The sequence below is a fragment of the Anopheles gambiae genome, chromosome 2 (genome assembly GCF_943734735.2).
Source record: "Anopheles gambiae chromosome 2, idAnoGambNW_F1_1, whole genome shotgun sequence".
Classification (NCBI taxonomy): Eukaryota; Metazoa; Arthropoda; class Insecta; order Diptera; family Culicidae; genus Anopheles; species Anopheles gambiae.
Genome location: NC_064601.1, coordinates 68,395,304 through 68,419,879, shown reverse-complemented (window position 1 = coordinate 68,419,879; position 24,576 = coordinate 68,395,304). Strand labels below are relative to the sequence as shown.

The 24,576-nt window shown below is 39.3% G+C and overlaps 3 protein-coding genes across 19 annotated transcripts in view; 1 reads left to right on the top strand and 2 right to left on the bottom strand.

The window, feature by feature from the left end:
- Positions 1-2,623, bottom strand: part of LOC1275135 (G-protein coupled receptor dmsr-1) — a 65,413-nt gene extending 62,790 nt beyond the window's left edge. For both annotated transcript variants that reach the window (XM_061640839.1, XM_314364.4), the window contains exon 1: positions 1,787-2,623. The gene's annotated coding sequence lies outside the window, so the exon portion shown is untranslated. The remainder of the gene's footprint in view (positions 1-1,786) is intronic.
- Positions 2,624-5,284: 2,661 nt separating this feature from the next.
- LOC1275132 (serine/threonine-protein kinase PRP4 homolog) lies at positions 5,285-12,021 on the top strand. 7 transcript variants are annotated; one of them, XR_009765520.1, is made up of 10 exons: positions 5,305-5,610; positions 5,685-7,230; positions 7,302-7,888; positions 7,971-8,079; positions 8,267-8,803; positions 9,927-10,189; positions 10,312-10,441; positions 11,058-11,180; positions 11,263-11,373; positions 11,579-12,021. XR_009765520.1 is itself a non-coding variant. In XM_061651462.1 (6 exons), exons 1-6 carry the CDS (start codon positions 5,591-5,593, stop codon positions 10,128-10,130), a joined length of 3,000 nt encoding a protein of 999 aa, XP_061507446.1. In that variant the 5' UTR covers positions 5,285-5,590; the 3' UTR covers positions 10,131-10,980. The 7 variants fall into 7 exon arrangements, 2 of the variants coding, with proteins under 2 accessions (XP_061507446.1, XP_061507445.1); XR_009765522.1 differs by having other exon boundaries at positions 5,310-5,610; positions 5,688-7,230; XR_009765519.1 differs by having other exon boundaries at positions 9,927-10,441.
- A 3,349-nt stretch (positions 12,022-15,370) lies between these two features.
- Positions 15,371-24,366, bottom strand: LOC1275131 (uncharacterized). Of its 10 annotated transcripts, XM_061651465.1 has the most exons (9): positions 24,252-24,315; positions 23,587-23,797; positions 21,726-22,417; positions 18,309-19,004; positions 18,144-18,221; positions 17,796-17,837; positions 16,169-16,306; positions 15,980-16,076; positions 15,371-15,874 (listed from the first exon to the last, which is right to left on the bottom strand). In XM_061651465.1, the coding sequence occupies exons 3-9, from the start codon at positions 21,892-21,894 to the stop codon at positions 15,721-15,723; spliced, it is 1,374 nt and encodes a 457-aa protein (XP_061507449.1). In that variant the 5' UTR covers positions 21,895-22,417; positions 23,587-23,797; positions 24,252-24,315; the 3' UTR covers positions 15,371-15,720. The 10 variants fall into 10 exon arrangements, with proteins under 10 accessions (XP_061507449.1, XP_061507447.1, XP_061507453.1 ...); XM_061651463.1 differs by lacking the exon at positions 23,587-23,797 and having other exon boundaries at positions 24,252-24,366; XM_061651469.1 differs by lacking the exon at positions 23,587-23,797 and having other exon boundaries at positions 21,726-22,339; positions 24,252-24,360.
- Between the last annotated feature and the right edge of the window lie 210 nt (positions 24,367-24,576).

Here is a 24,576-nt window from a genome sequence, read left to right as displayed (position 1 = left end):
ACGTGCTTCCACGTGTTTTATTCAACATTCTCAACATTATTACTTTCACAGCTCAAAAACAATATGCAAAGAACGAGTGTGTGCGGCAAAGTACACATAATTACTTGCTATGAATTCAATGCAACCATCAATAAATATCATTTCAATTTATGGTATCATCTACCCACAACGTTCACTACCATATTTCGCAAAATAATAATACAACATCCGTTTGTTTTTTTTCTCAATGTCAAACTACCTGCTACACTCATTTGCTTGGCTGGCTTTTCTAATAAAAATTCTCAAATATTTGCTTTGCTATATGCGAACACATCAGCACGGTTCGTGTAAAGTATTTGCCTGGATTCTATTTGCAAAGAGAGAATGCTTTTCTAATGTTTATTTTTTCTCTTTTTTAATCAACTCGAAGTACCGTGCGTGTGTGAGCATGTTTTCGCTCCGTGTATGCTCCTTTTATGCAAACCTATACATTTTGCCTTGAACCCCCTTTTAATTGACTCTCGTGTACCCGTTCGTTTTCCATTCAGAGGCAACAAAGGTGATTGTACAATCTCAACCTAAACACGTCATGCGTAATAATCTGCAGCATAATTAACTCCGTTGGACAGCATTAACAAATAACTTATATTATATTTACTCACTCTACAGTCCTGTGAGCTAGATTAAATGTCAGCATTCTGCAAGCTTCCAATTACCAACGATCATATTTTGTTGCGAATGTCGCTGAGACGATTTAAATGTTTTTTTAGTTCTAGCTCTAATCTTTCTTTTGCATTGATGTACATATTTCATATCCATCGATATGGTTACGGGCTTACCTGCTTTAAACTGAATTTTATCGTGGCTTAGGATAACCATTGCGGTGCAATGTAAAAACTACGAAAATCGCAAGAATATAACAAAAATCACGTACGGCTGTATGGATCTATGTGTATCCGAACTTGATTTTAATTCAAGCCAGCAGTCTGAACAGTGTCATAAAATATTAACTTTTCCATCAACGAGTTTTCATCGTTTATTCAAAGAAACGATTGCCGCAGAGGTACACTTCCTGGCAGAGTGACTGTGTTTTCTAACGATTCGTTGGTTAACATACATATTTAATTAATCGTAATTATAAGTTAGCTTTTTCATCACCGATTTCACTCAAGTAATTTGCTAAAGTACTGCTTGCAGTTTGAAAGCTGCTTTGTTGATTGTGCTGTAGATTTAAAACAAGCGTCAGCAACAGAGCAATGTGACGAAATTTGCGAGGAATTTATCGCAGGAATTCGATCTTAAATCGCAACGCTTTGAGCTGTTACATCAATACAACAGTTTGAGCATCTCACACTGTTGCAGACAAGAAATTTAATCACCGTAATCACTCATTTTCCTGCCACCGACTACCGTTCCTCGATTGGTCCAGCAATAGCATGTAACCGATCCGCTTCATTTACTAAATAAGCTTTTTTTAAGTCACGTGCCACAAAACTGTGGAAACCATGCCATAGTTCCAGTATGGAATCATTTGGTAATTAGCTATTCGTAGAACGATCGTGTTAAACAATGGTATTTTGCAACGACGAGAGTAAAAATAAAGAAAATTAATTATAAAAATTGATCGTTTACATCAACATTAGAACACGAGTGAATAAGAAATCATTAACACCACATCAATGGACGCCTCATATGAGCAATTATGCGAACAAGACACTGAAGAGGGCGACTCAGTGACTTTATGGTAAGCATACGTGTTAAGCTTGAACGATTTGCGCCCTACAGCCAAACCTTTCCCCCACATTACCTGCACTGGATAAAATTTCACTCCGTCAGCAGCGTATAATGATGGCCACCGAAGGGCAAACCGCAGTGTACTCCAAAAATGATGAACGAGCTCGGGACCACTTCGAGCGTACTTGCTCCTGCCGTATGCTGGTCGATCGCTGCTGTGTAAAATCCCTTCGCAAACAGTGCGGTAACTCCAGTGGTATTAGCGGTAAAACTTATGCAAAACTATTCCCATAAGTACAACGTACAGATATGGTGCTTTGACCGAAATAAACTGAGCAAACGCGAGCATGCATTCAAATTTATTATCTCAATCAGTACTGTACTGTTTTCCACCGAAATTGTGCCCGCATGTTTTTAATACATTCAAAACACACTCTCATCCCAACCACCCGTCTGTGCACTGGCGTTCAACCCTATCGTTGGCACTCACAAAATATGTAAAACACTGCGGTGTCCAACCGGACCGCCAAACAAACACACACTTTCTCACACACTCGCGCACAACATAGATAATATCGACCTACAGAGAGGCATTCAACGGCCAATCTATTCAAGCTAATTTATTACACTCCAAAAGCTAGACACAGCACCAAACAACGTTTGAGAAAGCATGATATACAAAAATGTACGATACGCCGATACACCACTTTCTTACTATACGAATGGTTCGGTTAGGTACACCGTTTGCTGAACCTCTAGCACCCCTTTAAGGTTGGCTGCCGTAAACTTTGATTCGCGAAGAAACACACAATTCTGCTATCTTATGCTTCCGTAGCGTACACGCACGCAAAAAGGAGCAGAATATGTATAAATTTCTTCCGTGTGCTACCAACGACTCCGAAAGACTGAATGAATCCAGCGGACGTGCGGATCGTTTTATTTATCGAATGCGCTACGTCGTTTGAATCCGCTGTCGCTGGCATTCTCTCACAAACTCTCTTTGGCTCTCTGTCCGTTGTGTGATCTCACCGCCAAATCTCGCCAGTGGCTTGATACTGCCACCGGTTGGAATGTTTATGCAAACGAGTAAAGCGATAAAATTCAACGAAGCAACGTCGCCTCGCCTGCATTACTCGATGTGCGCCACTAGGCGTCTCCATCAGCTCCCTTGCTAATGGATCTGCGTTGAAGAAACATCTGTTTCCGTTATCAGGGAGAGTGTTTTCGTGCATATAAAAACGCTCAGCGCAAACATCTCTCACCTTTTCATCGTACGCTGGCTCTCGGGGCCACTCGTATCATTGAGCGAACAAAACGGAGACCACACATAGCGTTGCTATCCACCAGAAACCGAAATAATAATAGTAGCCCAACAAAAAAAAAATTACATCCGAAGGATGAATGATAAAAAAACGTTTTGTTTTGTGTGTGCAATAGAGATAGGACGAGAGAAACGGGCACTTGCACCCGACACAAACCATGCTTCCCGTCGGCTGTTTGTTTACTTTGCGTATCCGAAACAGTACCGGTCGGGAACTCGTGGCAATCGCCGGGAGCATCTTGTCGAGGAAACCTTCCGAGCAACTTTTTAATGGAACAACAATAATCGACGCGGTTACAGTCCCAATGCAGTGTTTTGCCTAATGCCACCCTTAACGATTCACTTGTAGCGGGTTAAAGATCAAGTTTCAACCAATTTATCTCGATTGGTTTGTAAAACTTTAAAACCTATACTGAATCATGAATCAATCAATCACATATCAAACTGACCCTAATGGTTCATTACGGTAGCCCATTACTGTTTTTCCCATATTTCAAATTGAAATTCAGACGTAAATTAGTTTGTTGATGATATTCATGGAGTTGAATGTAAACATAAAATAAAATTCACTTAAGATTGCATTCCGATGTTGAACACTAGACACTATAATTGCTGAACATGATTGAAGACATAACTCCTATAACATAAATATAATGGATATAATGGATTATTAGAACCAATTTGTTTCTAATTAGGCCGGTCGGAACAGCCGTCAACTTGAGCGACTTTAACAATAAGCCAGTCATAGGTTCAAGCCCAGAATGGACCTTGGCTACATACGTAGGACTTGACTATCCGGCTCTGAGCAAATCAATAATTAAAAGCCAAGCTCATTAGTAGTTCAGGCAGACCTTCACCGATAACGGTTGGTGTGCCTAAGAAGGAAAAGAAGAAGAATTTGTTGGAGGCTATTTTATTTAACGTTAAGACAAGAGAAGCCATATGCCAAAAAATATGCATGAAAACATGGAGCATTGTTCAGTCAAAGGATAATGTTCAAATATATGTGCAAAACATTACACCATCTGGTTTGGTTAACCACAAATGTTGGATTATATGCGGCGTGATTATAAAATTAGTGATTATAAAATGCAGTTATGTCTTTAAATTATTTTGCTTTATTAATCCTTTGTTGCTGAAGTGAATCATACTTTTAACGATCAACAGCTCAGGTAAATCGATCCTTCGGTGTAACGAAACACGTATTAGAATAAACGATATACAGGCGGTCCCCGAGATACACGGTTATTGGGGACCGAAAACGGCCGCAAAATACCGCGTATCTCGAATTTCCGCGTAAGTCGAATCTAGCGATTTTCAGCTAAAATATCACTAATTTTCGTGTAATGTTGCAAGTAGGGGGTGGTTTTAGTCACTATATGAATTATCTGATATGATTCTGACTGAATATAACAGTTTTAAACCTTTTGAAATAGTTTTTAACATTCGATCAAAACGGAAATTATTTGGCAATTTACAATTGATGTGTCAAATCAGTACAATTTGTTCAAAGAATTGTCAAATTTAGAAAACCGCGTATCTCCGAATCCGCGTATAAGAGGTACCGTGTATCTCGGGGACCGCCTGTATAGAACATTAAAAAATAGCAAATGTTTTGTTTCACTTGTACGTTTCCCAGGTCCTTGCACCTCCCTAAAAACATTTACATACCCTGTAATACAGAAGTTTCCTATATTTTTTTTTATTTCACCAATTTCTACTTTTTCCATTTTTGATTTACCAATTTAACATTAGGATGCTGCTTCATCGCTTTTTAAAAGGCCCTGAAACATTTAGACTTTTAACGTCATTACTGTTTCACACGGTGAGTGCGACTCTCCTAACGCAACCAGCTTAATTTCAACCAAACATGTACGTAGCAGCATAGTGATTTTTTTACTATAATTTCGACTATTCTCTGACATTATTTTATATAGGTAATGAGATTTAAGTCAACCTCAATGTTTCTTAGAACACGTTTCTTCTACCGGCAGATCGCTGCTATTCATGTGGGTAAAGTCTAAGTTTCTGCGAAATACGCTGTTTCTTCTTGATTCAAATTGAAGGAGTATTTCCGAGACCATCTTGAAATAAAATAAACTTTGTGTATTGTGTATTGATCGTTTAAAAACAACATTTTATCAACTTTTTTAAAATTCGAGCAGTTGACACAGAACAATATTTTCGAGTACAAACTGTCCAACCCGACCGCCATCGATTTGACGTACAACTACGCCATGTGTCAATATTAATCAGTGAGCTGTCAAAATGGCTGCTTGATTCCTTCATGGACGTACCTTGCTAATTCGTTGTAAAAATATTTTTCTGCTTTTCTGCAAACTCGTGTATTTAGAGATAACATTCATCAAATCCACCTCATTCCTACAGAAAACTAAGTTAACATCCAATTCGACTTCTTCAACATCTGCTATCAGTTCGCTTGTTCATTCGTTGTCATAACGTCACGTCATACAAGATTAACAGTGTTGATTGATTTGGTAGAGAAAGTGTTCAGCAAATAAACAATTTATCAACAAACTCTTTGCATCTTTAAAAATGGCGTCCCGGGAAGTGATGTAAGTTTAGTGAATAATCTCGATGCTGTGAATGTTTACAGAGGTCCATATTTACATGATTGTGCTCTTTCCAGCAGCATCGCGTCTGATGATAGCGACACCGAGGAGGACCAGAGCCCACATAACAAATTGTCGGAACAAAAGCATAACAGCAGCTCCCGTAAACACAAGAAACACAAGCGGCACAAAAAATCATCCAAATCCGAGAAAGGGGACAAGCAGCACAAACCGAAAAAACACAAAAAACATAAACGGAAGCACCGCGGAGAGGAAGATGATCAAGAGAGTAGCTCCGAAGGCGAACATGCTAAAAACGGTGCTTCGGCGGAACCCCGTAAAGTAGAGCAAACGATTCGAGCAAAACAACCCATGGATGACGATGAGCATAGCGATGAGCGACATAAAAGAGCTGAACATGTTGCGCGCTCTAAGAACAACGGCAGCACCAAGGACATAGTGGAAAAGAGAAAGGGGCATATTTCAACCGATCCTGATAAACTGGTACAAATGTTGACGCAAAATCTGGAAAAGCGTAAAGAGGACGTAGTGTCGGTAGAAAGCGAAAGCGATGGTACCGCGGTAGAAGATGCTCCTAGTCCAGACGTTGCAGTCATTGAGGATGATGAGCTCAATCTGGAAGACTTAATGCGACAGAAAGCATTGCTACAAGCGCGCCTCGGTGAGTATGCAACCGATGAGGAAGATGACGGGCAAGGCAAAGTGTCAAGAGCCGAAATGAACTCCAGAGAACGGCCGGTTAAGAAAAAGAAGGTTGATACCAACGAAACGGTCATCACGATTGACGGTGACTCGACGCCGGATGATGACAAACTGCGGAAAAAGCCGTCGATTGTTACTAACCGCATGTCTCGAGGTAATAAAGAGGATGCTCATGTAGGACAAAGAGGGAACAACGCGGATGCCGACACCAAGAGAAGTAAAGACCAGCAAATACATCCGGCGGAGGCACGTGCCCGTCAAATTGAACGGGACCGCGATCGCGATCGTGAAACTAGAACCAGAGACGATCGCCGCAATCGAGAAGAGGATAATTATAAACGGCGTATGGCTGAGGAGCGATATGAACGGGAAAAGGCACGAGAACGAGACCGGGATCGAGAAAGGGAACGGGACAGGGAACGGGCTCGAGCTCGTCAACGGGAGCGAGATCGTTCTCTGGAGAGACGACGTGATCGACGAGGATACTCTCCCCGTGATAGAAGTCGAGAAAGACGTTCGATTGAGCGCGATCGTGGCCGCCTTGGACCTATAAGCATGGGTCCGCGTGATCGCTTTCGCGGCCGTAGTAGGAGTAGAGATAGGGATATGCGAGGTGTTGGAACAAGGATGGACCGGGAAAGGGATCGCGAGCGGTTCCGTGATAGAGACCGAGCTCGAGATTACGGTCGTGGCATGCAGCGAAATGGGCGCGATGGTCGTGCTGGTGGAAAGGGCCGTAAGCCAGATGACGATCGCTTTAAAGACTCGCTAAGTGAAGGATTAAAGCAACAAAAAGAGTCGAGCAGTGAAAGTGAAATCGCAGATATTGATATCGACGACGAGGAGGACGAAGAAAAGATTATTGAAAAAAGACGAAAAGAACGTGAAGCGCTGCTCAAGGTAAATATTGTTTTTTTTTTCTTCTGTACAGCTTATCTAGATATACATCTTTAATAATACTATATTTTCAGAAACTGGGTGTGTTGAATGAAGACAGTAATACGATGACGGAAGTGGAGCCTCCCGAGCTTAAACAGGTCAGTATGATTAGTACAGCTCCGTCATCCCGTAACGAGAGCCGTGAAACTACTAGCCAGCGCGCAGAGGATAACGACTGCGACGGAACAGACCAATCGCTCACCCCACCGATACCGAACGAGCGGAAAGCCCTGATGGATAAGGTAGAACGTAAGCCGAAAGAATCACCCGAACCACCGAAAGATCTGGACAGGCAGAGTAAGGAACCAAAAACTTCTGCGAAAGAAAATTCTAAACGTCCCGAATGGGACATGTTTGCCGAACAGGACATCGACTCGAATTTCGACTCACCTGGCACGGTTGTGGCAAACAAACAGGCGCACGAGAATCCGGCCCTCACGGACAACTGGGACGACGCGGAAGGCTACTATCGTGTACGCATCGGTGAAATCTTGGACAACCGGTATGTGGTCGCTAACTACACTGGACAAGGTGTGTTCAGTACGGTCGTGAAGGCGCGGGACCAGGCACGTGGTAACGCTTTTGTTGCCGTCAAAATCATTCGCAACAACGAGATCATGTAAGTAAAATTAATTTGCCTTGAATTAGATGTTGTTTTTGTTGTTTACTCAACAATATATTTTATATTACGTGCAATGCAGGCATAAAACGGGCTTGAGAGAACTGGAAATATTGAAGAAACTGAACGACGCTGATCCCAGCGATCGGTACCACTGTCTTCGCTTGTACAGACACTTTTTCCATAAGCAAGTACGTATAGATAACTAACAATATTGTTCGATTTTTATATATTTATATATTTTTTCTTCTCTCTCTCTCTCTCTCTCTCTCTCTCTCTCTCTCTCTCTCTGTCTCTCTCTCTCTCTCTCTCTCTCTCTCTCTCTCTCTCTCTCTCTCTCTCTCTCTCTCTCTCTCTCTCTTCGTATTACACCAAAAGCATCTGTGCATGGTTCTTGAGCCATTGTCAATGAACCTGCGCGAGGTATTGAAAAAGTATGGCAAAAATGTAGGCCTGCACATTAAAGCAGTGCGCAGCTATACTCAACAGTTACTTCTTGCTCTGAAATTGTTAAAAAAGACGGGAATTCTTCATGCCGACATTAAACCGGATAACATTTTGGTGAACGAAAACAACTTGGTGCTTAAGCTGTGTGATTTTGGATCGGCATCTTCGATCACAGATAACGAAATTACACCGTACTTGGTATCCCGTTTTTACCGTGCACCAGAAATTATTCTTGGCCTAACGTATGATTATGGTATCGACATGTGGTCGGCCGGCTGTTCGATCTATGAGCTGTACACGGGCAAGATACTGTTTAGTGGCCAGTCCAATAATCAAATGCTTAAATGTTTCATGGATCTGAAAGGCAAAATTCCAAACAAGCTGATTCGCAAAGGACAATTCAAGGATCAACATTTCGACCAGAATTGCAACTTTCTATCTCACGAGATAGATAAAATCACCGAAAGGGTAAGTGTCATGTAATCCAAGCTACAAAATATATGCTCATGATTGTAATTTCATATCTTCATCGATAAGAATATTCTAGTATTATTTCATGTGTAACAGTGCTGTCTTGTTCTTAAAATTCTTTCAAAATTATTTATATCATTCCAAAAACATGTTTTTCGGTAAAATTTATATATTTATTTCAATGTTTATGTGATGTTCTTGTATAACATTCCCATTTCTGTGGGTAATATTTCATAGAAAACGGGAATGCTATGCGACATTGCGGTAAAATTGCACTAATTTTGTACACTTTTTTTCTTGTCACTTATCTTAAACAATGCTAATAACTATGCTGATATTAACGTAAGCATTTGTATCGCTTGAATTCAATTAAAATGTTGCTTAATAGGATTATTTCATGATTACACATGTTACTGAGCCATTAAATATTTATTTCAGAGAATAATTATTTACCCTGTGAACTTTTACACTGATACACAAACGCATAAGAAATTCACATGCTTTATCATGTCGTTTTGGCTGTAAATTTATTTGAAACTAGGCCAAATAGAATAAGTGTTTGAAACCAAATTATTAATTTAGAAAACGGATTTTTTCTAGGTTTAAACAACAGTTAAAATTGAAATTCATCGTTTTCCAACTGTTGTGAGAGTGTTTTTACTCGTAATGACGGCCTGGTTGCCCGTATCATTTATTAGAGTTACATTAATTACTTTTGTTTGTTAAAGTTCCATTCATTATTCATCTTGTGGAAATGCAATGAATGCATGAAATTTTGATAGGTTTTCGGCAACACAGTAATTGTGGTATTTTATATTTTTTTAATTAAAACAAAATAATATAATTTTTGCTATGGCAAATTTCATCTTTTTTATTCATCAAACCTCAAAAGCACCTACATTATAATACATGTTTAAATATTAATGTTTACAAGAACAGACTGGTCATTAATTATCTTTTCATTTTTTTCATTTTCGTAAGTACGCCATGTACACACATGTAAACAAAATTAAATGAAATCACTTGAAAGAATCATCCAGATCCTAATGCTTCCACAATTTCGTATATTCAAATAAATGTTTAGACTTTGACTCATTTTTTCTCTTATATGTTTATGTAGGAAAAAGTCGTGGTAGTGTCAATGATCAAACCAACGAGGGATCTGCAACAGGAATTGATCGCTGGTCAAAATCTTCCCGACGACCAGATACGGAAAGTGTCCCAGCTGAAAGACTTATTAGACAAAGTGTTTGCCCTTGATCCTGCTAAAAGAATTTCATTGAATCATGCATTGGCTCATCCGTTCATTCAGGACAAGATCTGAATACTGCACTCACCTTGCCGCGGAATTATCTGTATGCAACGGAAGTTTTACCCTTCCAAGTAATGGTTCAACGCCGAATCAACGTCAGCTATACACATATTAACGATCCTTTTCTTACTTACACTTCACTGATAAATATTTCTACATCCGCACTCGCCCGTATGTTCTTCGATCGATGAAGGAAGCCCAACCCCATCATGCAATCATCATTCATTCGTAGGAGTTGAAGTGTGTGATTGTTATACTGAAGCCCATGATGAGAAATTGTAGCTACATTTTCTCTTGTTTTTCACGAAGAAAAAATAAGAGAGGTAAACAAATGAATGCAACTCATGTAGTATCTTTAATCAACCATTTATCTTATGCAACGGAGGTAGTAACAGATACAAAATAACCATCGTAAAACTATGACTTAACAGCAGTTCTTGGTTAAAAAAGGAAACAAACCACAGTTCCTTGTTTTTAAGATAACATCATTTGACTTGTGTTCTATGACCTATCAAAACACTTTGCAGAGTAAAGTATTAAATTATCATGATGCATGATTATGCTAAAATGTGTACAATTTCTATACAAAAACACGATGCAACTTTTTGTAAAGGATCTGTTCTTCTGATAGAAAAAAAAGTGGAAGAAATCAATTATTTAATTTAGTTTTGTTTTAAGTCATTCGTTTCAATTCTTTTGAGTAAATAGCTGCTATTATTAAAACGATGGAAAATGTGAAAATGAGTTCGTTTAGAGCGAAGGCAAAACGTAGCGAGCAAGAGAACGCGATAATAAAACAAATCCTTTCTCATGGGGATAAAAACAAACTCTATCAAAAATAGAGAAATTCGATTAGCCTAAATTACAGTTTCATTTTTATCCAATCACAAATGATCTACTGTGAAACAGATTTAATTACATTGTTCTATCTTATTTCAGCATCTGATGTTGAGAATGAGTACATTTACTCAGTTGGACGACCTACTCAGTACGCGTCAAGCGATTAATTAAGGCTTGAAAGCAATCTGTGCCCTAATGGATTCCAGCCAGTATTTGACAAAAGTAAACATTTCACAATCAGACATATTTCAATTACATGCTGAATGGGTAATACTAATAATATTTTTAAATCATCCTCCACAAGATCCCCACGTCAAACAGAAGCATGCGTCCCGTCATGGATTAGGTCTCTTTTGGAATAATCCCACGGCACGCCCCTCACGGGAATTCGATGATGTTAAGCTGTGCTTAAGAGGTAGTGAAGAATTATCCAATGTTTCGTTAATTATTTACACTTGTGCAAGTTAACTATTACCAACATACGTTAAGTCCTGTAGAACTCTAGTTATCGGATTGTCTTTCAATACTTCATGCATCTGATTTATTTATTCGTTTAATGAAAACAAAATCAAAGTTTGTTAATACTTTTCTTTGCTTAACAATTGTTCAACATTTTAAAGAAACACGTCTTGTCGCAGTGATGTTCTTATCAACATTTGGAACAGCTGAATGAAAGATGCAGACATATTACAGATGATAGCTTCGAGCAATTATGTACAACGTATCGTTGTGAATCAGGTTGTTATGTGTTCGTACCCTTGAAACAATCGCGAGAAAAAGATACTTCTTGGTCTTTGTGCTTAGTCTCTTTTCAGTATGTACTGGTGGTTGCTACTGCTTGAAATCCAAGAGACGCCAGGGTTTTAAAGAAATGCTCTTCGTGCAAATGAAGAACGGTAAGTTCCACATTTCCATCTAACTAGTAAACTATCCGAATGTAAATGGCTCACTGTGCAGCTGGTGTGGTTTATGCAGAAACTGAAGGCTCAGAACTGTTGATATTTCTTCGGGATACTTGAATAAAGATGGCTCATATTCATATTGAGATTTTAAATGGCACAAACTGTGAGTCTTTTTAATGTATCTTTTAAGTTGTGAACGAAGTACCATGACAAATAAATAATTCATACTCTTTAATCAAATTTATCCGCCTCTATTTTTGTCTTTAAAAAGAAAAATAACTCTATAATTACAAACATTTTTAAACTCGAAAGAACATTGGTTTATTGTTAAATTTGGTTGCACTTGAATTACATCTATTTAATGTTTACCATATATCACTTTCCAAATTCTCTAAATTTTTAAATCAAACAAATATTTAAGTATATTGGCTAGTTAAGAGTGTGCATATACTCTATAGAACAATTATACGTATACTAAGTTGTTAATTGAGTGAATGGTTCCAACTCAATAATTCGGTTTAGGTTTTTCTAGAGGAGTAAACTTAAAAAAATAATCAATAATTTGATACAGTGTTTAAACTTACTTACTTATCCGGTGCTACAACCGCTTTGTGCTTTGGTCTGCCTCAGGAGTGTCCGAAGCCGTCGACCGTTCTCGCGCCTTCGTCTGCCAATCTGTTATCCCGCCTATAATGGCTGGCGCCTCTTCGCCATCTTAAGACTTCAATGTTAGAGCAGTGTTTGAAATAAATGTGTACATTGTTTACATGATTAAAAATAAAAGAACCCCTTATATTTTCTAATATGTACAATGCATAAACCATTCCAACAATGCATTATTCAATTTAAACTACATCAAAAATAAGTCTATTCGGATTCATGAGGGAATAGATGCAGTCAAAGAGGTGGAAGTCTTGGTAGTTAAATAACACCAACAACGAGAAAAGTTAAATAATATATTCGGGGACCGCATACTGGCAAAAAGGGCTTTTTTTCATTTTAAAAATTGAAAATGTCATCATAATGCTAATAATTGGGAAGATATTTGTTATTCCCTATTTCTTTCTCGTGATTGGTGATCCATTTACTTGAAAAAGTGTACGGCTATTTCACCTGTTTATAGTAGTATATTTTCCAAAAAAAAATTATAATATTTTAGAAAATTGACAAACTTCACTCCATCGTATCGTACACGCGTTATTTATGTTGAAGGGCAATACAGGAAAGATTGTTAAGCCATTACTTTGGACAACATTAAAATTCCTAGAGACGGCAAAGTTGTCCCTCCTGAAAAAAAATCCTATAGTTAGAAAAAAAAAGTTTTTCTCCAATATCTCACGCAAATTAACATAGATAGACGTAAGTCTTCGACGTTATTGGGAAATATCACATTTGTTTTCAAACAGCGAATAATTATATTTGTTAATTTAAAGTTTATTTGACAATTATAACCGCTTATTAGGCCTCCAGTGAGTTACACCTTGTACTAGACAAAACATAATTGACACGTTTTAAAGTGCAATTTAACGTTTGATTCTCACCTCTTTGAACAAGATTCCTATTATTTACAGTAAACATAGTAAACATAAACATTGTACTTAAACTTGACCGTTCATACCTTAACGGGAGTCAACTGTTAATTGGATTAAATGTTAACTGTGAATAGAATTAAATTCCATTTGTTGCGCAGATTTGTTCATGGTTTTCACAAAATTGACTCACCTGAAGCCATGCTTTCCTTTTTATGAAGTATATTGGAAGAGCTCCGGTGGTACAGTCGTCAACTCGAACGACTCAATAATATGCCCGTCATGAGTTCAAACCTAGAATGGGGACCGTCCCCCCGTAGCAAAGACTTGACTTATTCGGCTGCGTGGTATTGAATAAAGCCCCGAAAGCCTATACAGGCCTGGAATGTCCGCGTTTACGCCAAATGTTTACGCCAAATAGAAGAAGAAGATTGGAAGAGCTAACGCAGAGCTAACATGCTCCTAGTCAAATGTCTTTATAATTGTTTGGAAATTATCGTCCTTTATATTTGATTTCCTTATTATTTCCTTACCTTTTAACTATTTTTCATCTGCATTTTCAAAGTAGAAGATAGTAAAAAGAGGTTTAAACCATATCTATTGCGCCTTATGTCAATCGCATCTCCGATTCCTTGCATTCTATTTGTGCTACAATATTACCTTTGAGAGTCTCAATTCACCTGTCTAAAGCGTTAGATGTTCTAAAGTAGAAGTTCACTCACTGTTATTAGTTTACCAATCCTTCCACGACTGTTTAAACAAATCTCTTGATACACGATTAGACTCTTTTCCACACATGTGTAAAACATGATAGTTTCTTTGGTTGGAATTGTTCACGCTTGACCCACTTCTCTCACTGAATTTGGGCGTGGAACATCAGCAGTAAAAGCTACTACAACAACTTTCAACACAGACGATCGAATTACCAACGATTTATACAACGACAGAGCTTTTTATGCGCTCCATGTCACGAGCTCATTTACTTTAAATTAATTGTACTTACATAGACATTTTTGTGACACAGTCGTCAACTCGTACGACTAATTACATGCCCGTCATGGGTTCAAGACCCGAATATACCGTGCCCCCATACGTAGGACTGATTATCCTTCTATGGGTAATCAATACGTCACTGAAAGCCAAGTCCACTGGTGGTGCAGGTTGTTGTACCAAAGAAGTAGAAGAAAAGTTAAAGTTAACCAAAGATTTTTATATAAATCTCTCTTGGCGGTCCTGTGGGTACTGTCGTTAAATTTTACCACTCAATAATATTCCCGTCATGGGTTCTAGTCTAGAATGGACCGTCCCCCCGTAGCAAGGCCATCCGGCTGCGTGGTACTGGCATAATTACCGAAAGCATATATAATAGGCCAGCATATGTCCACGAAGGACATTACACCAAATACAAAACAAAGAAATCAACGCAGGTTAGCCTCTAAAGGACAAAACTATATTGTATAAAACAAGTAAACAAATAAAACAAATTAAAACACGTCATCAACGGCGACTCTGAATGTGTTTTAAATGCCATTTTTTAGAACAACAGCACATGCGAAAAATAACGTTTAGCAATTAATTCCAATTTTTACTCGTTTTTAAGTTTAGTTTAACCTTAACATTATTTCTCTTGTCAACAATCATTCAATCACTTATACATTAGATGTAATATTGATGATGATTTGGAAAATTGCAATATTTATGTGACGACCAACCTTTAAAAAGAAACAGAACACAATCTTTGAAAGACAAAATAGAGGATGTGGGTTTTGGCTCTAAGCCTTCATTTTGTTATAACTGTGACCCCATAACTGACAGTCAGTGAACTAGCGTGAGCAAATCAACAGAGTCACCTCCCATATCATTTCTACTTTTTTGTTTTTCTTGCAAATTCATGTTCTCCAATGTTGAGGAATATTTTCGATTAAAAAACTAAACATTTACCAACATTTTCTTTCCATTCATTTCATTGTATCGCGTAAAATATTGAAACAACCTTTCTTATCTTTATTGTTCACGTAACACTTAATGTAACAGTTAATTGTAAACCGAAAAACAAACCATGATGTATCTGCACGACACAATCACAAAAAGAGAAAACAGAAGTGGTCAACAAAAAATACGAAATAAAATTAAAAAAAAACTAAAACATTGTCTTAATGCTTCTTTCGTTTTTTTTTCTTAAAAACACCGTCGGGAAGGTTTCTGACAGACTTGTTTAACCCACTTATTTTACCGCAAAGGACGTTTTTCTTTGTGGGGATTCGGAACCAATTTCTGCCTGATTCGTGCGTTGTCTTTGGTTTTGGCTCGAAAATGACAGCCGTTCGTTGCTTATCGCCCAATGTTGATGGGTTCATCGGCCATACCCAGCTCTTCGGTAGCTGCTTTATTGCCTTTCCTTTTCTTTGAATACCACATGAACATCAAACCAGCGTAGATATTGGATAAAAATACGAACCAAGCCAGATAGAATCCGTAGCCATAGCTGTTGTGAACAAACCACAAAGAAAGGTGTGAATTGATTAGGGAAAATTGTGAACCAAAATGCTACTCGGCGATAAGTGGGCAAATAACGGTCTCGCTTACTTACCTATATTTGGCACCTTTGGGGAAGGTATAGGATATGTTTTCCTTTTCGTACTCCACGGAAGCTACCAACACCTGTATAACGACAATGCTTGTCGCAGCTGCAAATAACGAACGCAAAAGATAGGATTAGACTCATACTACATACTCATAGCTAAGCGTTGCGTTTTACATTACAGTATTGTCAATGTACCTGATATGAAATGTATTCCACCGGCCAACCGTTTAAACATGTAGCGTGGGTTTAAAAACGTGTAGATCGAAAAGATGAATCCCATCACCATCACGAAGACTGTAATGCAAGCAAACGATGCTTCGGTCCGGCTGTAGTCTGCGAAACGAAAAACAATATTTATTTTACCGACCAATAATTGCACTCGCTGGTGTATTCAATCCAGTTTGCAAACAGGAAGTGGTTTCAACATTCACAAGAAACATTTATTGGAGAAATAGCAATAATAGTGTTACTACATATACTCATGCGCCATTGACCAGTCGATACACGATACCATTGTTATTCTATTAAAGTCAGTTTGAGCGCAAAAAAAGCTCGTAATCATTGTATTATTGACAGTTTTGCACATTTAAAACATTACTTATAGTTTCATTAAATTTATTTCAGTATTTGAATGGTTATGGTTAATGGTCGGCTTTTTCTTAAGTTATTCATCTGTTACAAAGTTAAACATAATCATCAAAGACCATAAAATTGCATTTCCATTTCAGTTTTGTGTGAAGTAGATATTTTCTGTTACAAAGATTTGATACGAAACCACCGCAAGTTGTGTTGTAAAGCAAGCGTACAATGAAGTTAAAACATTCTGTTTACATCGGAGTATTTCGTTACACGATGTAGTGATAAAAATTTGAATTATGGACAAATCTCGATGCAACGATGCAGCACAATGTTTTAGTAGCCCACGCACGCGGCGTGAAAACTCACTGACGAGACAGTCTGCAGACAATTTCCTTGTCCTCCTGCTCTTGTACTTTGATTTTACGGTCGTTTTTTATGACTGGCAAGAGAAAATTAACAGCCAAAGCGAAATGCATAACCTAGCATGAATTATGACGGCACACATGCGACGCTCCGGATATCCCCACTAGTGCAAGCTGCTGACAGAAACCTGCAGAATCGTTTTATGCACTTTTTGTCTGCCAAACACACAGGTCTCAGTATATTATCTCATCGTTAACATTCTACGCTTCTTTGTGTTTTCTACGAGGATTTAATATTTGGTTTTTGAAGGCTTTTTAAGCCGCCTGTAGTCCCTCGAGCAATGCGATAAATGAAAAAGTATTGCTTGATCGTGTTGATTGCTTTAAATGCTACTCTATATATGATCACTGGGTTACAAAACACTATCTACTATAACTATGCTCTAAGCTACTCGATGAATATTCTACGCTACTCGTAACGAAAACACATAATCAAACCACACTAATTAAACATCACAAACAGTAATATCACAAACAGATGAAGATCTATAGCATGGGCTCATTGGTTGAACTTCGATTGTCTACCAACTATTGCATTGTTTTTCAATACAAAGGCATGCTTTTCAATTGAACTGTCAACCTAAGTTCAATTAAAAAGCATGCCAACTAGAAAGCGTCCAACAATTGAATTTCAACTGTATTGTGAGAAAATACTCTACAGCTAACTTGAATGTGCTTTCACAGGTGATAAGGAAATAGAAAGGTCATGTATTAAGCCATTTCCACACGTTTTCTGTATGTTAGGTTCTGCTTAGTTTGATCGGTAAGCTTAAGTGCTGTAAATGGCGCTGTTCGTGTGTCTGTATGTGGCCGGTGCGTACCTTCGGTTTCGAACTCAGGATTGTAGAAAGCTTCGTCTTTCTCTACAAAATGTGGATGATCATCACATTCGTCGGTGTGTTGATGTAAATAAATGCAGTTTATTTTAATGGGAAGGAGGTGAATGTCGTTAATTGTAATTGTAATGTGGCAATGGGGTGTAGTGGGTAGTTATTTACTGGGTAGGATGCATTTAATATATATCATCGGTTCATTCGCAACAGCAAACCGCTAATCAAATGATATGCTTGTGAAATTGTGCAATATTGCATTGCAGCTCCCGTGCTGTTAATTACAGGAATAAAATTTCCGTACTCAAAATAAATCAAACTTCATCGTTTAGTACTCACCGAGCAGCTCGTCATCGATAGCAGGATCCTGGAGAATCTCGTCGTCCGATGGGAAAAGGTTGTGGAATTTACATTTTTCTGTAAAAAAACGCGACAATCATTATTTAACATCTCAAATGTGTAGCTTAGCTTAGCCTTAGCTTGTATCATTGCGGTCACACATACTGAACGGGGTGTACTCGTATCCGTTGCCAATGCGGCCTTTCTTGGGCGGAAGTGGCGGTCGTATGATATACTTGGTGCCATTTGGGCTGACGATGAACGGCGGGATGTTCATCGCTTTGGCGAAGCTCCAAAGTAAATAAATCACGCCCGGCCGGTGCTCCCAGTCGTCGAACAGGGCCTCGGACAGCGTGATAGGCATTAGAACGTTGATGTCGGTCGAGTTGATGGTGACTGTGGTCAGCACGGCGGCTACCGGCTCTTTGAGAGTTTCGCGCACCGAGTTTAGATCGGTCGGATCAAGCATCATCAGCGGTGGGTTTTTGAGCTTTTGTACAGCCACCGTGTCCTGCTGGCGCACCTTGCCCGTAATTTCGTGGAACAGACCCTTCAGCTCGTGGAATCGGTCCGCATCGTTCACGATCCACGACGCAAACAGTTGCCTCCGGAAGGTGTCGTCCACCTCGGTCAGGTTTTCCATTTTTAAATCGGCACTAAGGAAATCTTTGATGTATGGTTCTTTCGCAATAGTCGAACGCATCGTTGCGATGCGATTCTCGTTCACAAATGACAATGTCGTAAAGTTGCGTGTCGCATTCGACTGAGCCATCACGGCCGGGATGACACCGTAGCGGCATATCTTCCAAAGGCCCGAGTGTGATGTTTTGAAGTATCGTCGCGTTTCCGGTATGAAAATTCCTGCCAGGGAGAAACACAAGTTCAAATGATGATAACCATTAACGGTGGAAAGATCCCAGCGGTGTAAGGCGAGCGATTTGTGATGGACGAGAGTGAAGGTAAGCGAAACATAAATGTGACAGCTGACCGAGACGACCGCCACGAGCTAGTCGCTCGCAGCTTAATCCTGACATACGGCTGTTTGTCTTCCGCGTTAATTACATTCGCTCAACGTTGCATCTACATATTCCGTTCGTACCGGCCTAAACAGGGCCGTCGAAAGTTTCTGCAGTTTAATCGCACTGCAAACAGGTCTTATTTTTAATCTGGCCAATTTACAAAATTTTCTCACCCAACGTAATGAGTATTGGCTAGCGCAACTTGAATACAACCTCGTCTCTTTTTTTCCTGCGGTTTGATTTAGCTAAAATATGAACAGCAGCTAGCCCGCGGACAATTGTGTTGGTGCTCTACACCGAAATTTTGTACCACGGTAGCCTCGCACAACGTTGTATGAATGAACGGTAGCGTTGCCACCTACTGTACCATTTCAGACGCAGTGAAATTTCCCTGTTGCTTGTGAAACGCAAAGTAAACATGTACCAAACAATTTTGTCCTATTCTCAGCACCTCGTCGGAACCCCGTTCGATTCGATCGATTAAATTTCAGCAAAGACGAAGAGCCAATATTGATTTACTTCAATTATTAAATGTGCGCTTTTGTTTACAAAATCTTGATGCCCCGATTACAAAAAGTTGAAATTTGTTACGCTATGGAATTTTGCGATATTAAATTTTACTTAACAGTTTATCGAAGTGTAAGCATGAGTGCTTATAGTTTCAATCGTTTTATATTGAGTGGGTTATGATTCACTCATAGTGAATGGTTATATTATGATAGGTTAGAGATCTCCATCCTGAGGCTGCATGCAGCCTTCGATAATCTACAAAGTGGCCCGTGAAAAGAACTTGCTGATTATTTTGAGTACTTCAATCAAAATTTTAATGTTAGATTTATTAAATTAAGTTTCAACAGTAGAAATCTGAAGAAATTGATGTATTAATCTTGTATTTTCTTATCAAAACGAGATTAAAAGTTCTCTCATTTGAAAAAGTACATAAAAATTGGCCCTTGAAAAGTGCCTTCAAAATTTGCGAAGCAATGCGGCACGCGAACTAAAAAGTTTGAGGATCCATGCTCTAGGCAACAAACCGATTTCTTCTGCTCAAAGTGTTCATGCATTTGCATGTGCATTTATGTACAAAAAATGTGTTGTGCGAAATGAAAAAGTGTTGTAAAACTTTACACACATTAGTATGCATACTGATCACACCTATTGATCTTCCCTACACAGCTTTTAAACACATCCAGCTTACTATCATTTCTGTACCATTCTGCATTCAGCTAACACATTCGCATGCCCTATAACCATAAGCGCGATCATGTAATTATTCTGGCCAAATATTTCAATCTTTCATGAACCTGAATCTAAGCTGATACACATTTTGACATTTTACATTACAACAAGATGGATGCTTGAAATGATTGATGCAAAACGAAAAGCAGAGGCAAAGAAGTTATTCCTCATTTTTCGTTAATCATTATGATATGTTTCAAAGCGCATTATGAGCTGTCTGTGCAGAAGATTAAACGACCTTTTCGTGTTTTGTCAAGCTGTCGAAACAGCCACTGTAACACATGTTCAGCTCGCAGTTAAAATTATAAGCGTTGTTTTCTTTTTTGAACTCCATATGCATGACAAACCACACGTTTGCAGAATATTTGCTTACACATGCAAAGGATGCAATACCTCATTTTCAACACATCAACACAAATTAATCGTGGTAAGAAAATGGATATTGTAGCTTTATTCATTGTAACTAACAAGTTTTCTCTTTTGTAACACACAATTGTGATGTAAATATTGGGTATATTAAGTATGTTATATGAAAACAAAATAGGAACAATGTGTTATTAATACAATAATTTTAATAAAAGTAATATCTCAGCCAACGCACTGCATCTAGTCATTGAACTATATTAAACTTGTCCTTTACCGATATGACTCATTGTTCGTTACCTATACAAAAATTATTTTCGTTGGTCGATTCGCATCCCAGTCTTTTCTACTTTCGAATGCCAAATCTCATCATTTCGCTAGTTGGCATTCATTCAAAGAATGTTGGACTTTTGTTTCTACCACTCAGAGGAAACATGAAACCACCATGAATTCTACAGCAATGGCTACGAGACGGTTTACAATGTAACGTAAAAAAAGTTCCTGTTAAGTAAAACTCTACTGGCTGTGATTGTGCGGCACGATTACTATCTCCGATGGAGGTGCCTGGTGCCCCTGCACGCGTTTCCTTTCATTTGAAAACACCGCGTACCGTTGAATGAGCGGTGCGATCATTCGCTGTTGGAATTAATCAATTACAACACTAGTCGGTACAATACGGTTGTTGCGCTGATTACTCCATACCATGCCAGCGCTAACTGATCGTTCCCTCCGCGAGTTTCACTATGGAATCTGTATTCTTTATTTATAGAACCTCTATCTGGTTATCCTAGCGAGCCCGGCGTTTTTGTTCAAAGGTGTGTGCGTGTTAACATTATTTTCCCTCCTGATTTTAAACGATTTGTTACGATAAACCCGCCGAATGTATCAATGTTTACGTTCGCCAGGGATTCGAATCGAATCGGGAAATAAGCAGGTAAGAAGTGCCCCACATGTTGCTTACCTTGGCCACCTGTTACGATGAACCAGTGATCGGTAGAAATGGCCACAATCCATATGACGGCTGCCACCCCGATAAGAATTGTACAGCCAAGAAGAATACGCCGCTGACGGTAAAATTCCTCCATGAGCGGCTTGCGCTCTTCTTCTCGGGAAATCGAAGTAGTCGACATTATCGACCGTTGCTCGTTCTTCGCCCCAGTTGTGTTGAACTTTGTCGATCGCTGATCAGAACAATCAGCTCCCTACCACTGAGATCGGTACACTTTTGCTCACGGCTGTGTGACTTTTTCTTTTCGCTCGAAATGCACACACCTTGCTGTCGCCAATGGCAATTTTCACCCAATGCCTGCTGTATCTATTCTACTGCTCTGCTTTAATTTTACACATGCACTATTCTACGCTGGTTCGCACTGCACTCATCACCACCGCTGACTTTCGTGTTTCATTGTAAGAAACTTTTAGCTAACTCGAACACTTCACTACCACCATCGGTACAATATGACACGACGAAAAAAAATCTCACACCATATCTACCGAGTAGTTCACATTTTCTTACACTACCAGTCCGGTACAGGGAAGCACTAGAGCATTGTCGATTTTTTATCTACTGCATCACTACGGTACGTACGATTGCTAAATTTCGTGAAAATTTCTCCCAATACATGCACATACGCTCGCTGTCACACGGACGATCTACGAGAAATGAACACTGCAGTTTTCACTAGATGTACAATTATTTTCTCCCGGGCAAATGAGCACACGAGCCGGGAAATGCGGGTTATTTTTTTACACTTTTTTTCGTTCTTATTTGCTTCGGTAGAATGTCAACCGTGTCTGTTCGGCTGTGTACGGATGTCACTCATGAATGCCCCACCGCGTCGCACAATTGATCGCGATCGTGCACGCAATCATTTTGCACCTCGTCTTTCAAACGGTGGTTCGCACTGCAATCAATCCCGACCAAGGGATCCCGCATCGCATCGCGTTAAATTGGTTCTCGCAACACGATGGCTGTTGTATTTTCGGTTCATTTCTCACCGCACTGTTGTTTGTTATCTTGCAGTGCGGGCGCGGATTACGGCTCGTCAATATTGCGTACGTTATGGGTACTTGCAGAAGGGACCGATCACCGGGGTAAAAATAAACTATGCGAGCCTCCCGAGGGCTGTGTTGACCGAGTCCTGTCAATCCTGGGAACTAACAGTACTACGAACCAGGTCGGCAAAGATCGGGAGAGATCGTGGCAGAATGTCGAACATCCCGCTGTGCCGATAAAATATGAGCTTCGCCTTCGCGGCTCGGTTGTCGCGAACGACGAAGATAAATTCCCACAGCTGAAAACCGTTTACGCGAGAGCACGAGCCGCTATGCTCCAGCTTCTAACGCCACGCGACACAGTGCAAGAATTAGACGTGTTTTTTTTTTTGAGAACACACCCGCAATGAAGGCCAACAGGGTCCGAAACGAGATGCTAGAAGCAGGAAGTTTAGACAGTGCATGAAATACCGCCACCATGAAACATTACACAGTGGGTAGCACCGATGAAAGGCAAAACCGACCGTGTCTCTAGGTGTACAGTTAAACAAACGAAAGAAACGCACACACTGTCAAAATGGGCCCCAAAATTCTCTGATGTTTGCCACCTTCCCTCTGCCAACGGTGCTTGAAATACGGGATTTGGGTGTTTAAAAATAATTCTCACTCCCCTGAGAAGAAAAAAGAAGGGAATGAACTTTTGTTTCTGGTCTTTCTCACACACTGTTGACACACTGGTCACAAGGGACGAACGATGTACCGAATCTACCATAAACGCATACACATGTTTTGTTGAAATTTGAATGACAAATTTTGACAAACCTTACCCAATATGATGTTTTGTGACTGGATGAGGTTTCGAAGTGAAAGCCGTCATCACAAAAATGCAGTATTGCATGTATTGCACTCTGTGGAGTTGAGGCCGTGCTTCTTTGCTGTCTAGATATGCACTAGGCATTGTAATATTCTAAACAAACAAACACAGCAATAACACATTTTGAATGGGTCAAGCAAACGTTTCTTATGGGTCTCAGGAATCTGTTTTGATAGAATAATTTGTATTTTTTATGGAATCGCCAATAACATTTTTGAACCAGAATTTTAGGAAAGATTAAGGAAACGATTGAAATCAGTTTTGAGATATGCATTTGTATGACCATTGCTTGTATGGTTTTCATTGTAAATCCATTTTAATGATTGCATCCTTGAACACCGAGCTCCACCCTTAATATTTAGTAAGCGAGGTACTGTTCGACAACTACACCTATTTTTTTTTTGTATCTGATATCTAGCATCTCTTTACTGAAGTATCACTTCCTTGAACGTTTGTCGTTGTGGTAATCTTTTCGTTTATAAAGCCACGCTCACTAGCGCATAATTTTCACGTTAATCACAGCCACTAAAGAAGAGGCAATGCAAACACCAAAACGGTTCTAAAATCAATAGAACCTTGAACACTAAATTATCACTTTTTCACGGATTCACACCATACTTGTACGAAACTGCTCATAATCCCATTGGACCGACTGCGTCGAACGCTGTTGCCCTCACGGTGGCCCAGATCGCAACTGAAAATAGCGTTCTACCCACGAACCCGGTACAGCGGTCAGATCGTAGTAACTCAAGCGCAGAAGACGGATTTTCTCGTGAAAGATAATCATCTACAAAGCCAACCGCTTACAGATGGGATGAAACCCGTCTATCGTGTTTCTCGTTTTCCTTGCGTGTGTAACTCATTTTTTTCTAATTCAAACCCGAACTCATGGTTACTCACCACCGCGAAACTGTGCTCGCGAGTGGTAGAATGATTTTTAAAC